This window comes from Balaenoptera acutorostrata, chromosome 10, assembly GCF_949987535.1.
Source record: "Balaenoptera acutorostrata chromosome 10, mBalAcu1.1, whole genome shotgun sequence".
In the NCBI taxonomy this organism is placed as follows: domain Eukaryota; kingdom Metazoa; phylum Chordata; class Mammalia; order Artiodactyla; family Balaenopteridae; genus Balaenoptera; species Balaenoptera acutorostrata.
In genome coordinates, this window is record NC_080073.1 from 87,656,461 (window position 1) to 87,674,632 (window position 18,172).

General features: G+C 40.3%; 1 protein-coding gene across 5 annotated transcripts in view; it reads left to right on the top strand.

Moving 5' to 3' along the window:
* The window catches only part of KIAA0319 (KIAA0319 ortholog), a 72,925-nt gene that overhangs the window by 30,147 nt on the left and 24,606 nt on the right, over positions 1–18,172 (top strand). Inside the window, exons 3-9 of one of the 5 annotated variants that reach the window (XM_057555653.1) lie at positions 1,229–1,992; positions 4,731–4,923; positions 7,908–8,006; positions 9,190–9,287; positions 10,168–10,255; positions 11,213–11,305; positions 12,630–12,762. In XM_057555653.1, coding sequence (XP_057411636.1) covers positions 1,229–1,992; positions 4,731–4,923; positions 7,908–8,006; positions 9,190–9,287; positions 10,168–10,255; positions 11,213–11,305; positions 12,630–12,762 — 1,468 coding nt within the window. Of the gene's footprint in view, positions 1–1,170; positions 1,993–4,730; positions 4,924–7,907; positions 8,007–9,189; positions 9,288–10,167; positions 10,256–11,212; positions 11,306–12,629; positions 12,763–18,172 lie in introns of those variants that run through there. The other 4 variants (XM_007197130.3, XM_057555652.1, XM_057555655.1 and 1 more) reach the window with 4 other exon arrangements.

Consider the following 18,172-nt stretch of genomic DNA (forward strand, 5'->3'; position numbering starts at 1 on the left):
TGCAGCAGAACAGTGCTTATCAAACTATATGTGAAGAGGGACCGATTTGTTTTTATTTCCAATCTACCACCAACAGATTCTTTGGTAAAAAATCAACAAACAATTTCTACTGAAAGCAAAATGCACAGTGTAAAAGTTGTGGGTTTCAGTTTTATTCAGGGACCTTCCTGAAGACTATAGCCCAGGAAACAGTCTCTCAGTAGCTCTAAGGGAACTGTTCTGAAGAGATAGGAGGAGAAGCCCATATATATATGATTTGGGGCTAGAGAATATGTGCAGTCAAGCACACATTTTAGTAAACAATTACTGCTAGTCACAAGGAACAGATATCTCAGCTGGTGATTTTAGTGCTTTTCTATGTATGGGAAGATACGAGAATCTGGGCTCATTAAAATTCTTCCTAAGATATGCATGTAACTATCTATGGGGCCTGTTTTTCCAAAGCACAGAGCGCCTTATCCTGTTTCTCATCCTGAGTTCATTCCTGGGTGTACTGTCAGTGACTGCGGTGGGTAATGACTTCATCCTTGTAGAACTGGAGGGTGGGTAGCATTCTTTGTTTTACAAAATAAACAAAAAAGCAGAAAAGTGATTTTTGTCCTTGGATGTCAGGGAATGACACATTGCTACAGAGGTTTCTAAGAGCCCCAGGTGCCCTTATTCTTTATGGACTGGTCCCAGAGTTTGCGGCCTGCTCCACTGTGTCTGCAGATCACACTTCCGTAGCACTACTCTCCTGCCTGCTGTATTTGCCAATGGGCAACATTTGTAGTTCATGGTTTAGAATGCGCTTAAAGCTAGTTGTTATAGACCTATATTTAGGACAAGTTTTTCTCTCATTTGATATGTCATCAGAATTGATCTATCATCAGAATAACCTGAGATGTTTAAAAATTCAATTAACAACAACATGACATTGTTCCTAAAGTAAACCTTTATAGCTGGGTTTTGGGTGAGGAGCAAAATATTATAGTGTAAAAGCAATACACACGTAGGAAAGAATGCCTCTCTTCGCTAAGTGGAGTAACATTATATAAAGAGAGAGGATGGACGGTTAGTTGGACGGGTGGAAGAATCTATGGATGGATGGATGGGGGTGAAAGGATGGGAGGACAGATGTATGGATGGGTCTGTTGATGGATGGGCTCTAAAGCAGTGGACTTTCTATAGGAGATGCTGGTGGTTTATTTGCTTGCCAGAAGTGATATGCCTCGCTTCCTCATTGGAGACTGCGTGTTTGTAGGTTGTGCCTGTACGCAGTGCAGTGAGGGGAGGACGTATTCCAATGCCATCATTTCTCCTAACTTGGAAACTAGCAAAATCATGCCAGTGCCTCAAACCACCCCCGTGGTAGACTGCACATCTGCCTGCTGTGACCTGTACAGCTGTGACCTGGCCTGGTGGTTTGAGGGCCGCTGCTACCTGGTGAGCTGCCCTCACAAAGAGAACTGCGAGCCCAAAAAGGTGGGCTCCATCAGGTCTTACCTGACCTTTGTGCTCAGGCCTGCCCAGAGGCCCGCACAGCTGCTGGACTACGGGGAGGTGATGCTGAACAGGGGTGCCCCGTCAGGAATCTGGGGGGACTCACCTGAGGATATCAGAAAGGACTTGGCCTTCCTGGGCAAAGATCGGGGCCTGGAGGAGACGTCTGAGTACTCAGATGACTACAGAGAGCTGGAGCAGAGCCTCTTGCAGCCCATCAGCAAGCAGGAGCCCCGAGGGAGCGCCGAGTACACGGACTGGGGCTTGCCGGCCGGTGGCAAGGGAGGTTTCAACTCCTCTGCTGGAGACAGCCCAGCAACACCAGCGGAGAAGCAGCAGGAGGGCCCAGAGCTCCACAAGCTGAATGAGTCGGCATGGACCCCGGGCCCAAAACCCTCCCCCGGGGGAAGATTTTTGCTTCCCTTGGTCACTACTCCACCTTCAGGAAAGGAACTGGAGGAAGAGACTTTTCAGCTCCAGGAGCAATCCAGCAACAGCTCTGGAAAAGAGGTGGGTGTGGCTGGTGTGTGTAGGAGAGGGTGGGAGGGGCTGAGTTCGCTTTCAGAGCCCGGCCCTCATTAGGACGCACATCACACGAAGCTTCCTTTTGGGGGCACCTGTTAAGGTATCATCTAAAAAGATGACTCTCAGAACCTTCCAAACCAAACACCCTCTTCCTCTGTTGTGCGCTCATGACCAGACTGTTTACAAGAGCAACTATTTCTTCTGCCTTCGCAAGTCAGCCACCTAATGATGATTTAGTGCTTCTCCTTAGAGATGCCTCTACCGGTATCGCAGATGAATGAGGTTTTATAGAAGTTTCTGGAGCCAGCCCATATACACAGTGCGTGTAGCCAGAGGCTTTGCAAATCTCTCGTGGTAGGTTTTGTAGGAGCAGAAAAAAATTTCCTCCTTTCCTTCTAAGTTTTTTGGTTGGGGTAATAATTAAATTGACGTAAGATAGATTAACAGGAGAAAAACAAATTTACTTTTGTATGTATTGGAGACCCCATAAAAATATGAGAGGTGACCAAAGCAGGAAGGCTTTGTATCTTTTAAACAAAGAAGCAATCAGTCTGGGAAGAATTGACAAGCCAGAGAGGATTAGGCTTGGGGTAATAAATTGGTGACAAAGTATCTGTTAAAGATAAGTATCTGTTAAAAAATAAACTGAAGCATATTAACATTTTTAAGAGTTTGAGCAAAAATGCATTCAAATCAGGCAGCATCCAGTATAGCAGATATAAAGGAGCTCTGAGGAGCTGTACAAAATGAAAAACTTTTTTAGGCAGGAGTGGAAACAAGGAATATAAGGCAAAAAAGTGGGTTGGTTATTACAAGGTTACTTTCCTTTAAGGGATAGTAGGGGTTTATCAAGCAGATTACCTCAAAATTATTCCTGATTGACTGGTTTAAGATTCCATTTCTGGGAGAGCTGAAACTGTAATTAAGTCTTGGTTTGGGGGCTTAACATAAACGACTCTATTTGGGGCCTGTTGCTTTAACATGAGGTTTGTTTCCACAGCCTTCTCAGCCCTAAATTTCCTCTCTATGGTGATAAGGATACCTTCTATCCTCCTGGTACAGTGTTTTATTTTCCACGAAAGTACATATTTTCCCCTATAGTCACAATTAAATTTTTTTGAGCTGCATTAAGTTGTAGATAATCCTTGAAAGGAAGGGTACCTTTTGCATGGGAGATTTGTCTCTTGCTTTCAGGGGGGACAAAGGAGGGTCAGAGTGTCCTTCTTGCACTGGCTGTTTCTCAAGTACCTTTCATTCAGAATAATCAGCATGCCAAAGTGCTATATTTTAGAGTGACATTCTGACCCCCTACAGTTTCCTCAAGACCCAACAGGTTCTGAGGTTGCTAGAAACTCACCAGTGATAAGAATCAGTTGGATAGGAGGAGCAAGATACTAAGGAGAGAACATAAGCTGTACAGAACTTTCCATGAAAAACACGGGTGGAAAGAATGGGCACCTTTGGGAGAGCAGACACACCCAAAACAGAGGGAAGTTTCAAGTGCTAACAGCAGAAGGTCAGGGAGATAGAGAAGGAGGCTTCGCTGTGGGGAGAGTAGTTGGGAGCTCAGAGACTGCTCATTTGGGAAACACCAGGACAAGGTGAGGATGTAGTGAGTGCGTTGGTCAGGAGAAGCCGAATGCAGGTGGCAGTAAAGTGACAAAAGGACAGGTCATGGGAGAATTTAATGTATTTCAAGATACAAGAGAGCAAATCAGAATGTAAAGGGACATAAACCAATTAAGATTTTTTTTTTTTAAAAAAGGAAAATATTATTTAAGATATCAGTGCTTAGGTTAGAATAAGTGAAGAAAGCTGGATTGAATTGACTAGACATTATAATCTCAACCATTAAAACTTGCCAAACATTCTTTTAAGCAGTGAGATTATCAGTTTTTTTCCTGCTTTGATGTATTTTTCATTTCAAAGTTTTCATATTTTTCTGTCCTTGTACTTGTCTTAAACATTCTTAAGACTTACAATTAAAAAATAAAGTATCAAAGATTAACGGTGTTCTTTTCCCCCATCCCTGAGTATTAACACATTTTACCTTCTTTTATGTGGCTAAGTGAACTGCAAGAAAGAGTAGCTGTGTTTTCAGTAAATACCAACGCCCCCCTCTCCAGTTAACATTTGAGTTACAGCTTTTCTTTCTGTGGATTTCACAGTTCAGCTTCCCCTTTGGGTCTCCTATCTTCTTAGCCTGAGTTTTACTTATCTGGCTTCAACTCCAGTCACTGGCAGTTGAAGCTCAGAAGAGCATTTTATTATCATGTTGTGAGATTTTCCCCTGGCACATAATATTTAATTTAAAACTTTAAGTTGGATAACCCTATAACCATAATCTTAAATGATAAATTATATACAGTGGATAATATGAATAGAGATCATTTACTCTAGAAACCTGTTCATTGTTGAATTATCTGATTGTCTTCAATTATTGCTACTCTAAGTATTTTCTCTCTTTTTATCTTGAATGTTTTCTGTATGTGTATGTTTGCCTATAATAATTCTCCAACCCAGAGTTGCCTTACATTTTTAGCAGGTAGCAGAGAATATTTAAAAGAGATGATCTAGAGTTCCAGTGGTTTGCAATGTTAGACATGGTATTTCAAATGCTACTGAATCTAATTTTTGAAAAAGTCAATGACATGGTGGTGTCTTGAAGAGTTCAACCTTTGTTTTTCCCTCATAACAACTTATCCTTGTAATTGATCTCCTAGGTCCTAATGCCTTCCCATAATCCTTCTGCAACCAGCCTGGAGTTCAGCCCAGCCACCGTGGAGAAAAGCCCAGCTCTCACAGTCACCCCATGGAGCACAGAGCATAGCATTTCAACCCTTCCCACTAGCACCCTCCCCACTGAGTCCACCCCGTCTCAGCAACCTGTATCTGCTCCTACTCCTCCCAGGACAGGTAATTTAAAAAATATAACTGGAAGACATGTGCTGAAGACACGCTGTAGAATATAGTAGTGACAACTTCGAAAGTTTACTCATTCCCTCCAGGCACTTTATTTTGTTTGTTTGTTTGTTTGTTTTAATTTATTTATTTTGGCTGTGTTGGGTCTTCGTTTCTGTGCGAGGGCTTTCTCTAGTTGCGGCAAGCGGCAACTCTTCATCGCGGTGTGTGGGCTTCTCACTATCGCGGCCTCTCTTGTTGCGGAGCACAGGCTCCAGACGCGCAGGCTCAGTAATTGTGGCTCACGGGCCTAGTTGCTCCGCGGCATGTGGGATCTTCCCAGACCAGGGCTCGAACCCGTGTGCCCTGCATTGGCAGGCAGATTCTCAACCACTGTGCCACCAGGGAAGCCCCGGGCACATTTTTGAGCATCTATCGTGTGCCAGAAATGATGCTAGGCGCTGGGAATAAAAAGATGAATAGGTATTGTCTTTTCCCTCCTTGACTCTATAGTCTAGAGGATGAGGCTGACAGACAAATAGATGGTTTGATACAGTACAGTAAGTGCTTTGAGAGGCTGCTGTGGGAGCAGAGAAGGAGCAGCCCGGTTGACCGGCTCGGAGGGGCCACAGAAGCCTTTCCAGAGGTGGTAACGCTAGGACAGATGAGCCAGCAGAAATGGAGTCAGCATGCTGTTCGGGTCGAGGGAGCGACATGTGTAATAACAGTCATGAGAATTACATTTACTGAGCACTTACCCAGGGCCAGGCACCGCGCTTGGCACTTCCCGCCCATCCTTTCATTCACTGCCTGTGCTGGGGAACAGAGGGACAAGAGCTCAAGGGGCATTTTGGGAAGAACGATAAAGAGTTCAGTATGGCTGCCACTGATCATGTAAACGGAGTGGAAATGGCAAGGTCTGAGTCTAGAGTGGTGAGCAGGGCAGTATTTTGAAGGATCCTGAGTTCTGTGCTAAGGAATTTGTGCTTTACTGGATGAGTAGAGAGAATCCCTGAATGATTTGAAGCAGGAAAGTGAAATGATCAGATTGATATCAAGAAAATAGTATGGGGTTGACCTGAGGCAAGAGGATCCATTAAAAAAACTGTAGTGAGTGGTTGCAGGGATGGAGGGAAGGAACCTGAGTGGTTGCAGGGATGGAGGGAAGGAACCAGATTCAAGCGATATTAGAAGGGCAGAATCATTAGAATTTGGTAAGTGGTTGAAGGTCACAATGAAGGTAAAAGGACTCTAAGATATTTGGACACATGGAACTGAAAATTAGATGAGTGGTTGGGCTGAAGATAAAGGACTAGGTGTCATCCGTGTAGAGGTGATAGTTGAAGGCCCTCCAGGGAGAGCCGCAGGGTGGGCTGGGGAGAGGCCTGAGGGGTGGAACTTTGGAGCTGTCATTGTATTAGGAGCCGGGAGAGCCGAAGGAGCCTATAGAGCTGACTGAGTGGCCGTGACAGGTAGAGAAGGAGGAGAGCGCGGACTGAGAGGAGGAGAGAGGCGAGGGTTCCACGTTGGAAGAAGTGATGAAGGGGCCGTGTGTTACAGGAGGATTGAAAAGCTCCCATTAGGTTTAATCCTAAAGAAGTTACTAGAGACTTTTGTCATGTTTCCTGAGCCTTTCTGTGGGTAATGTACTTTGAGGATTACCCTCTCTTCTTTGGTTATTTACTTTGATCCTGAGCCTCAGTAGAGAGAAGGACAATGGTGGAGGAGCTGTATAGTATATGGAAAAGGAAACTGGCCTGGGAATTAGCATCCTTGAGTTCTAGTAGCACCTATTGCATAAAGTAGTTAGAGGATGAAATGAATTGATAATCTTCAAGTCCTTGGAACAGAGCCTATCAGAGTTTAATCTTGTAGATAAGTGGCTGTTGAAATAAATACGTTTATTTATTTAATAAACTATTTAAATTTAAAACTGTTTAAATTAGTTAGATATTGGTGGATCTATTGCTAATGATCCACATAGCCTCAAGCAACTTACATTGCCTCTCCAGGGCTCAATTTCTTTATCTGTAAAATGATGGGTTTGGACCAATATCCCTTTTAGGTCCACAACTGCTGATTTTTCTTGAAAAGAGTCAGTGAAAGTGACAGGGAAGAAGAGCCAGAGAGGGCAGCCAAGCCTCTGCAGCCGGTCTAGGAAGGCACTCGAGGGACTGAGTACAGACTGAGAGAAGTAGATTTAAATGAGCCACATCTCCATCTAACATCTCCAAGCAGCTGGGACCTCTAGAGAGCACGCAGCTTTTATTTTAAATCTTTGCTTTTCTCTATGTGATATCTTGACGTATCTCAATTGTATTTTACAAGAGAGACTAATGTCCAGTTGAGTCAAGCCAGTTGAACGTATCAATATAATCCTGGTTATAGAGCAAGGAAGCAAGCATTGTTCTGAATGCTGATTTAGTGACTAGGTGCTTCTGATGAGAGTGGATGTGCCTGCTGCTTGAGTTAAAATAGCCTTTTTATATTGAGGTTGACTGGCTTTTCTCTTGGGAAGGTTCCAAGAGCAAGACCATTGCAGTAATTCATGGGGTTACTATCAGAACTGAGTGGCGTGTGATTATGGTACAGAAACACTTATGATTACACTCCATCTTTTTAAGACTAAAAATAGCACATACCAGGGGGTCAAGCAAAGCTGGAAGCATGAGAGAAAATAGACCCAATCCGCAGTACGCTACCTGTTTTCACGCAACTCTTGTCACCGACACCTTGCTCAGTGAAGCATTATTTTCTCCACAGTGCCTACTCACGTTGACAGTTTTAAATTTATGAAATCTACCCTGCAACATAATGTAGGGCACAGTTCAGTTACTCGCCAGAGGGAAAAAAGTATCTTAGATAAAATTGCATGAAGAACTATTACAAAAATATGTGTTATTTTATTTTATGGATACTAAAAACAAATCTATCATAGGGCAGTAACTTAACATCATTGAAGTATATGATGAAATGTACTATTTCTAATTAACTTTTAGTGAAGGAACTCATGGTGTCTGCTGGTGATAACCTAATAATAACTTTGCCGGAAAATGAAGTTGAACTGAAGGCGTCTGTTGTGCCAGCGCCACCTGCAGGTGAGAGTTTGACTTTCCTCTGGGACCAGTAGGGGCCCATTAGCTGGTGTGTCCTTAAGGTGTCTTTACTGGTTATTTACAACTTGGATTCATTTTCACAACATAGTGAATGTCGCTCTCGAGTGGATGACAGGGCTTTGATGATCATAAGCTTTAAAGTTTATTGAAATAGTTTAAAATGGAGTGAGGGGATAGGAATTAAATACAGAACATTTCCTTTAATTGGTCAGGATAAAAAGTCATACATTTCTGATGATGCAAAGCAGAGTGATATCTTAGAACAGGAGAGGTTTCCATATACCAGCTTTTGACTTGTAATGACCCACAGAGCCTGGGAAAATTCCACTGTCAGGTGAGGGAGGTGGCACGTGCACAAAGGTTTGTTTGCAGATATTGTGGTGGCAACACGTCTCTCGGGTTCTCAGGATCCTCACACCAGTTGTTCAAAAAATGTTGTTTCAAATGCTCTTTCTTCTGCTCATCCAGCGCTCTGCTCTTCAGCAAACATTTGACCTCTTCCTGTGACCTGTCAAATGCATTCTTTCTTAAAGTATATTCATTTTTAAGGTGTTTGAATATTTCTCATTCAGGTTAGTTCCTTTATTCATTTTTCCCTATCACACATGGATCAACATTTAAGCATAGATGATAATATTTGGCATTTGTCATTTACTCCTTTCAGCTGAGGTAACTCGTGCTTTAACTCTTACTAGAATCACAAGGTGGAAGACAGCTTCATCTTAATATAAAGAGACTTAATCCGTTCTTATGGCCTTGTATAAACCCCTATGACAGATGGAATGAATTTAAATCTCCTTGCCTTTTATTAAAAGGAGAAAAGTACAATGGATTATACTGTGTTAAAATTTATTTGTATAGTCAGGTGTAGCAGTCTGGAAGGAAAGTCATCAAATGCTAACAATGAAATTAGGGCAATTTTTTTAAAACTTTCTATATTTTCTAAATTTTTATAAGTTGTATGTTCTTATAATAACGAAGAAATTTTACATTAAAAAGATATAGATACCTTGTTGTTCCTTACTTGGATGATAGTTGAAAGTTGAGTGCAGTATATCTAAATTAATTTCTGCTAGTAGATTGAAGACTGTCATTTTCCTCCCTCTGCCCAGATTATAGGGACTTCTAAGAGTTTATAACTACTCATATTTTTCTTTGCTCTCAGAAACAACCTACAACTATGAATGGAGTTTAATAAGCCACCCTGAAGACTACCAAGGTGAAATAAAACAAAGACACACACAAACTCTTAATGTCTCTCAGGTAAGTAACTGGTAACCGGTAGTAACTGACAGCGTACCTTAGAATTCAGGTAACACCGTCTTAGCTGTTGAACCTAGAAGTCTCTCTTACGATTAAGATTAAAAGAAGAATATAAATGAATCAAGTTTCAAGCATGTAGGTAGACAGGTAGATTTAAAGAAAGGGGCTCTCGGGATCTTTTCTTTATTTGACTTACTTGGCATAGCAGCCCAGGGAAGAGAGGCTGGCCCAGGCTGGTATGGGTCTCTGTAGTGAGGTTAAAGCCTGTGTTCCAACTCTTGCTCCCTTTGCAGTGTTAGAGACGTTTTGGTCATCTCTGATTCTTAGGCACATTTCTAGGATTGCCAAAAATTCCTTTCCAGTTCTCATATGGTTTGACTACCAAATATTTCTCCAAGATATAAGCCCTCACAAAAAGAAATGTTCCCTCTTCTTGGCCCATAGATGATCATGTTCTCGTCATTTCTGATACTGCACAGCTACTGGTGCAACATGAATTAGCATCTCCCCTATGCCACTGAGTGCTGTTTCTCAAAGTCTGGTACCCAGACCATTGACAGCTGACCCACCAGAGCTACTTGGTAAAAATGCATGATTCCCATACACTCAAGTTTGAGAACTGCCGCCCTCGGTTGGTCCATGTCACATATGCCTCTGTAAGCCCCGTGAACATCTGTAACTAAGCTGAAGGCCTTCCTGGGTGATCTTCAGTGTTCCAGAGTATAGGCTTCAGACATGTGGCAGTGTGTCCACAGGTCCCGAGCCCCTTCTCTATGCTGATTCCAGGAGAACGGCTTCTGGAATATTTAAGGATTTTCTAGGCAGTGGACCCATCCTGTTGTTTGCATGTTTATCAGTATAACTTTTCTTTATCTTACAGTTGTCAGTAGGACTTTATGCCTTCAAAGTAGCAGTTTCTAGTGAAAATGCCTTTGGAGAGGGATTTGTAAATGTCACCGTTAAGCCAGGTAAGCCTGTGTAAGAGGACAGCCTCCTGTTGTACAGGTTTATCTCAATTTTTGGTGCCTGAATAGCATGGTAATATATTTTTTTAGTTTTACATTAGGCTCCATTGTAGAGAAAACATGCAGAGTATATGGTTTTTGTCTTTCTTCTTTCTGTATAATTCTTAGTACTTGCGTGACACTGCTGTGTAAGGTTGCAAGGTTATTGCCTGCTGTCCTTAGGTGTGCCAGTACCCTCCTCCGTCTGACATTTGCTGCGTTCACCCTGCCACCTCCATTCCCCGTGACTCAGCTTGTCCTTAGGTGAAGGGAGCAACTCAGGGCTCAGGGGAAATGTATGCCATGGGCTTTCAAGCCCCCTGGTCCTTTCAGGCCACCGCCAGTCCACAGGTCGGTGCACTGGTGTGAATTAGAAATAGTGGCCCTTTGTCTGGGTGGGCACAGCCCTGGCTCAGTGCATGGAGCATGGGCCTTGAGCCTCTGCCACCCCCTCCTCTGGGCACAAGGGATGTGGACCAGCTCAGTGCCAACCTCACCTCCAGCCTCTTCCCCAGGGGCTGACAGCTCCCCGTTTTGCACATTCTGCCTGGTTATTCTTAGAGCTAAACGTGGTTGGCGGGGGCGGGGCTTCAAAGAGTCAAGAGCCAGCTAATCGTAGGAGCTGGAACCATACTCCGTTGCTCCTCTTTCGCAGTTGCTGCTCAGGTTCTGGGACCAACCCCTTGCTTGTTATTACATGTGTTCATTGAGCCTGGGCTTTCATACAAAAATCTAAACCTGCAGACATGCTCCTAAAGTGTATAGGGAGGTTCCAAAACATTAAAAGTACTTTCCATAGTTGAGGCCTGCAGGATAAACACCTTCTGGACAGGATATTTATAACCAATTTTTGAAAATCAGATGGTTTATTTGGGTGGTGACAACTTGGGCTCAGCCCGTGTCCTTTTTTCTGTCACACAGCCGGAAGAGTCAACCTGCCTCCCGTGGCAGTTGTTTCTCCCGAGAGACAGGAGCTCACTCTGCCTCTGACGTCGGCCCTCATCGATGGCAGCCGTGGGTATCCTGCCATACTCCAGGGGGTTTTGCCCTCTGCACTATGAGACGTAATGGGAGGTCTCTATTGAGGCTGTGAGGACTTATGGGCTAACTCACCAATAGATGAGCATCTATCTGTATCTTCAAGTCCTTCAGCTCCTTTAGCACAACTTCTCTGTCTTAGGCTGAATTTCCCTTCAGTTATGTCTCATTTGTCTATGAAAAAATTCTTTAGGGTCTAGCTATTTGATCGGAATTAAAGCAATTATTAAAGAATCTCCTTTCGATGTAGTATATGTGATAAGCAGTTGGAACTCACTTTTTTAAAAATATTATTATTTATTTTATCTATTTATTTATTTTGGCTGTGTTGGGTCTTTGTTGCTGTGCATGGACTTTCTCTAGTTGTGGCGAGCGGGGGCTACTCTTCGTTGCAGTGCGCGGGCTTCTCATTGAGGTGGCTTCTCTTGTTGTGGAGGCGTGCAGGCTTCAGTAGTTGTGGCACGAGGGCTCAGTAGTTGTGGCTCACGGGCTCTAGAGCGCAGGCTCAGTAGTTGTGGCACACGGGCTTAGTTACTCTGCAGCATGTGGGATCTTCTTGGACCATGTCTCCTGCACTGGCAGGTGGATTCTTAACCACTGCACCACCAGGAAAGTCCCTGAAGCATGTTTTAAATGAAAATATTTACATGAGAAAATACATTACATTTTGATTCCTCTAATTCAGTGTGGTTTAGTTACAGGAAACTGTTCAGGATTATTCATCTGTTGCATGAACTTTTCTTTCCTTAAATGAATTAGATGAAACTGGCTCCCTTCCAGGTCTAAACTTCTGTGATTCTACTTAGTACATTTTGTTTGCTGTCTTTTAAAGTAGAAATAGGAGGTTTTCATGTAGGGTACTACCTTTCTCTGGATTTACACTTAATGATTAGGGTAGTAAAAGGTGTTTTATAATTATATAGAAACATCTCAATTCTTTATGAATCTGTCAGTTCAAATACCTATTTGAATTATCAGTAAGATATCGTGTGCTGTAGTTGAAGGGAGTTAAAAAAAAAACAAAAAACAGTAGTGTCTGTCACTTTGCTTTTTAAATTCACAACTGAGTGGAAACACCCTCACTCAAATCTGGTGGAAATCCAGGAGAAAAATCATGATGATAATTTAGAGAGAAGAAGTAATCCTCCTTCTAACACATAGTATATGGCCATTGAAATCTGTGCAATTATATAATTTCATATAAAGTCAAATGTAAACCCCAATAATATAAATTACAAAATTTATGTTTTAATATTCTTGTATTTGATTCTAGTTTTCATTTATTTGTCAATCTTTCTAGACAGTACAGATGATACTAAAATAGTGAGTTATCACTGGGAAGAAGTTAATGGGCCCTTCCAAGAAGAGAAGACCTCAGCTGATACCCCCATCTTACATCTGTCTAACCTTGTTCCTGGAAACTATACTTTCAGGCAAGTGGGTTCGCTTTCCAGCACTGATAATTTGACTATTTCCGATAGATGCCAATAGAGCATTGTGCTTCTTTTCATTTTGATCAGGAGGCAGATTTGGTTTCCTCTGGGGTTTTGGTTGTCAGCCACTTTATACTCTGATACCATCATCAATAATATAAATTACAAGTGTGTATTTATTGGAAACCTTTGGATTTGGTTGTCAGGAATAGTATGGGACGGCATCTCTTTTGCTGTGTTGAGATATGTGAAAGAAAGTTTCTATCTTCAGAGTCAAAGTGAGGTAGATTTATATGATTTACCTGTTTATCTTTTTACAACTTTTAAAGATATAACTGAAATATAATAAACTGAACATACTTAAGGTATAAAATTTGATGAGTTTTGACATTTGCATACACCTGTCAGACCATTGTCACAGTCAAGATAATAAACATTTCCATCATCCCCAAAAGTTTTCTCATGCCCCTTTGCAATCCATCCCTCTCTCCATTCCTGTCCTTGGGCAACCACTGACCTGCTTTCCGCCACTTTAAATTATCTTGCACTTTCAAGAATTTCATATAAATGGAATTGTACAGTATGTGCTCCTTTGTGCCTGGCTTCTTTCACTCAGCAAATGATTTTTGAGATTCATTCATGGTGTTGTCTCTATTGATAGTGTGTTCCTTTTTGTTGCTGAGTACTATTCCAATGTATGGATATACCACAATTTATCCTTTTATCTAGTATGGACACTGGGTTGTTTACAACTTTGAACTATTACAAATAAAGCTGCCATGAACATTTGTGTATAAGTCTGTGTGGACATGTATTTTCATTTTTGTGGAGTAAATACCCAAGAGTGGAAAGGCTAGGTTCTACGGTGAGCTTATGTTTAACATTTTAGGAAATTGCCAAACTCTTTCCCAAAGTAGGTGTATTATTTTATTTTCCAACCTGTAGTGAATGAGAGTTCCAGAATCCACATCCTCACCAACACTTGGTGTAATCAGTATTTTTAATTGTATCTAATTTGATGGGTGGTTGTATCTCATTACGGTTTTGACTTGCATTTTCCTGTTGACTAATGATATTAAGCATATTTTAGGTGTTTACTGGCCATTCATATAACTTCTTTTGTGAAGTCTCCATTCGGATCTTTTTCCTGTTTTAAAAATTACATCTTACTTAGTTGTAAGATTTTTATACATTCTGAAACAAGTTCTTTATTTTATATATGTGTTGTGGATATTTCCCAGTATATGATGTTTTGTTCTCTTAATGGTATCTTTTAAAGAGCAAAAGTTTTACATTTTGATTGTCTAATTTATCAATTGTTTCTTTTATGTTTCATGCTTTTTGTGTTCTATCTAAGTAACCTTTGTTTAATCCCAAGATTGCAAAGATCCTGTTTTTTTTCTCTAAGTTTTATAGGTCTAGGTTTTATTTTTAGATCTGTGATCTATTCTGAGTTATTTTTATGTATTGTGTGAGACTTTTGAATGTTAAATCAACCTTGCATTCATAGGATAAACCCTATTTGATCATGATATTCTTTTTATGTAGCATGGGATTCAACTTGATAATATTTTTGTAAGGATTTTTATGTCTGTCTTTATGAAAGATTTGGCCTGTGCCTTCTCTCTTTCTGTCTCTCTGTCTCTCTCTCTGCGTTGTCACAAGGTTTTGATATGAGGATTATACTGGCCTAATAAAACAAGTTGACCAGTGATCCATCCTCCTTTATTTTCTGAAATACTTATGAACAACTGGTGGTATTTCTTCCTTGAAAGTTTTATAGAATTCACCAGTAAAATCATCTGGGCCTGGAATTTTCTTTTGGGGAAAGTTTTGATAACAAATTCAATTTCTTTAATAGATGTAAGCCTATTTAGATTTTCTGGGTTTTTAAAATTTTTTTCTTTTTTCTTTTATTTTCTTTAATTTTTATTTTATATTGGAGTATAGTTGATTAACAATGATGTGTTATCTGTTTTTTTCTTGTGTCAGTTTTTAGTAAGTTGTATTTTTCAAAAAATTCATCCATTCCTTCTAAATTATCATATTTTTTGGCATAAAGTTGTTCATAGTATTTTCATATTATCCTTTCATGTCTGTAGGATCTGTACTGATAACCCCTTTTTCATTTCCAATATTGGTGATTTGTGTTCTTTTTCTCTTGATAAGTCTAATTAAGGGGTTTGTTAATTTTGTTTATCTTCTCAAGGAACACTAACTAGAACTGTTTTAATTATATTTGCCTGTTTTCTAATTTGTTCTTTTCTGCTCTTTACTATTTCCTTACTTCTATTTGCTTTTGATTTACTTTGTTCTTTTTCTTCTAACTTCTTAGAGTAGCATCTTGGTTCATTCATATTAGAGCTTCCTTAAAAGCTTATAAATCTTTCACAGGTATAATTTTCCTCTAAGTGCTGCTTAGCTGCACCCCACACATTTTAGCTTATTATATTTTTAAGACCTCATATACTACTTTAAGAATCTGATGATTTCAGAGAAGGAGCCCATACATATGTATTTATGAATCCTCAGAAGTCTAGCCAGGTTAAGAAACTCAAGCATCTGACTGGATTCATCTTTGACTAAAAAGTCCACAGAGGTGCTCTAAAGTGCTTTAGATTTTACACATGTTGTAAAAACTTCTGTTTTGGTTTATTGGAAATCTCAGCTTAAGAAGCAGTTTACTCCATTAGGATAGCTATTATTTAAAAAATGGAAAATAACAAGTGTTGGTGAGGCCGTGGAGAAATGGGAATCCTTGTGCATTGCTGGTAGGGATGGAAAATGGTAGAGCTGCTGTGGAAAACAGTTTGGCAATTCCTCAAAAAGTTAAACATAGAATTGCCATATCTGCAATCTCACTTTAGATATATACCTCAAAGAACTGACAGCAGAGACTCAAATAGATGCTCGTACACTATCTTCGTACATTCAGGCTACTATAACAAAAATAACCATAGACTGGGTGGCTTTTAAATGACAGAAATTTATTTCTCATACTTCTGGAAGCTGGGAAGTCCAAGATCAAGGTGCTGGTCGATTTGGTGTCTGGTGAAGGCCCTCTTCACATGGTTTATAGACAGCCATCTTTTCACTGTGTCCTCACATGGCAGAAGGGGTAAGGGAGCTCTCTGAGGTCTCTTTTATAAGAGTACTAATCCCATTCAGGAGGCCTCTGCCCTCATGACCTAATCACCGGCGGAAGTCCCCACCTCCAAATACCAGTCGCATTAGGGATTAGGTTTCAACATATGAGTTTTGGGGGAACAGAAAACATTCAGTCTATGGCATACTCCAGTGTTAATAGAACAACACAAATGTCCATCAACCGACGAATGAGTAAACAAAATGAGGTATGTACATACAGAGAAATATTATTCAGCCTTAAAAAAATGAACTTCTGAGGCATGCTACAGCATGGATGAACTTTGAAGACATTTGGTTAATTGAATGAAGCCACTCACAAAAGGTCAAATATTGTATGATTCCACTTAGTTAAGGTGCCTAGAGTAGTCAAATTCATAGAGATAGAAAGCAGAATAGTGATTGCCATGGGGTGGTGGCAGGGGAGAAATGGGGAGTTAGTGTTTAATGGGTACAAAGTTTCCGTTTGGGATAATGAAAAAGTTCTGGAGATGGATAGTGGTAATGGTTATACAATAATGTGAATGTACTTAATGCCACTGAATTGTGCACTTAAAAATGGTTAAAATGGTAAGTTATATATACTTTACCCCAATAAAAAAAAAAGAAATTTACCCAGCTCTGAAAGCGTATTTTATTATTGAGTGGATTTCCGGGAATCTATAGGCCTTGTAGGGGTAGAGTGGTCAGCTACATGGGGCATCCAGTGCTCGTGTGTGGGTTTTTCTTTTTAAACTTTATTTTTTTAAGAGCAGTTTTAGGTTTACAATAAAATTGAAAGATACAGAAATTTCCCATATGTCCCCAGCTCCCCACATGCTCAGTCTCCCTGTTAATCAACATCACTCACCAGAATGGTTCATTTTTTACCAAGGATTAACCTACATTGACACATCATAACCACCAAAAGTCTATAGTTTACCTTAGTGTTCATTCTTGGTGTACATTCTATATGTTTGGGCAAATGTATCCTGATATCCATCATTATAGTATCATACAGAGTATTTTCACTGCCCTAAAAATCCTCTGTGCTCTGCCTATTCATTCTTCTCCTTTTCCCGCTCCTCTGGTAACAACTGACCTTTTTACTGTCTTCATAGTTTTGCCTCTTTCAGAATATCATACAGTTGGAAGTATATAGTAAGTGGCCTTCTCAGATTGGCTTCTTTCATGTAGTAATATGCATGTAAGATTTTTTCCGTGTTTTTTATGGCTTGATAGCTCATTTCTTTATAGTGGTGAGTAATATTTCATTGTCTGGATGCACCACAGTTTATTTATTCATTCACCTACTGAGAGACATCTTGCTTGCTTCCAAGTTTTGGCAATTGTCAATAAAGCTGCCATAAACATTCATGTGCAGATTTTTGTGTGGACAGAAGTTATCAACCCCTTTGGGTAAATACCAAGAAGCATGATTGTATGGTAAGAGTATGCTTGGTTTTTTTTTTTTTTTTGGTGGCCTGTTTTGTGGCTTATTAAACATACATTGTACATTTGGTTTGGCCATTGAGGAGGAGAATGCATTTAAAAGTCAAAATAAAGTAGCTTTTGTTTGTTTATCCAAGGTAAAACTAGGTGGCCATTGTGGATGTGATTTCAGACATGTTTGTGTATTGCTGAGAACTTACTTGAATTTTCTGAACTGTATGGGATTTAAGGACACCACCAGTCATCCTCAAAACAATATCTGCTAGTAGCTTCCAGCTGCAACCTTATTGTCTGAAAGTCACCTCTTATAGAGTATGTTTAGTTTTGTAAGAAATTGCCAAACTGTCTTCCAAAGTGGCTGTACCATTTTGCATTCCCACCAGTAATGAATGAGAGTTCCTGTTGTTCCACATCCTCACCAGCATTTGGTGTTGCCAGAGTTTCAGATTTTGGCCATAGTATAGGTGTGTAGTGGTATCTCATTGTTGTTTTAATTTGCATTTCCCTGATACTGTATGATGTGGAGCATCTTTTCATATGCTTATCTGCCATATTCTTTGCTGAGTTGTCATGTATTTATTTTTAGTTTGCCACACTGGCCGCCACAGCTTGATCCAGAAGAAATATAGGTTTCAAGAGACAAGTAACAATGCAGGTGTTTAAAAAAATGATATTTTCTTCTTATAAAAAGAATAATGCATGTTTGCTATAAAAATAAAAAACAGAATGTATCTAGAAGCAGAAAGAAGGAAATTAAATACCTCCCATAATTCCACTACCGAGGAATAAACATCCTTAAGAGTATAGTACTTATATTTATGGGCCTTTTTCTATA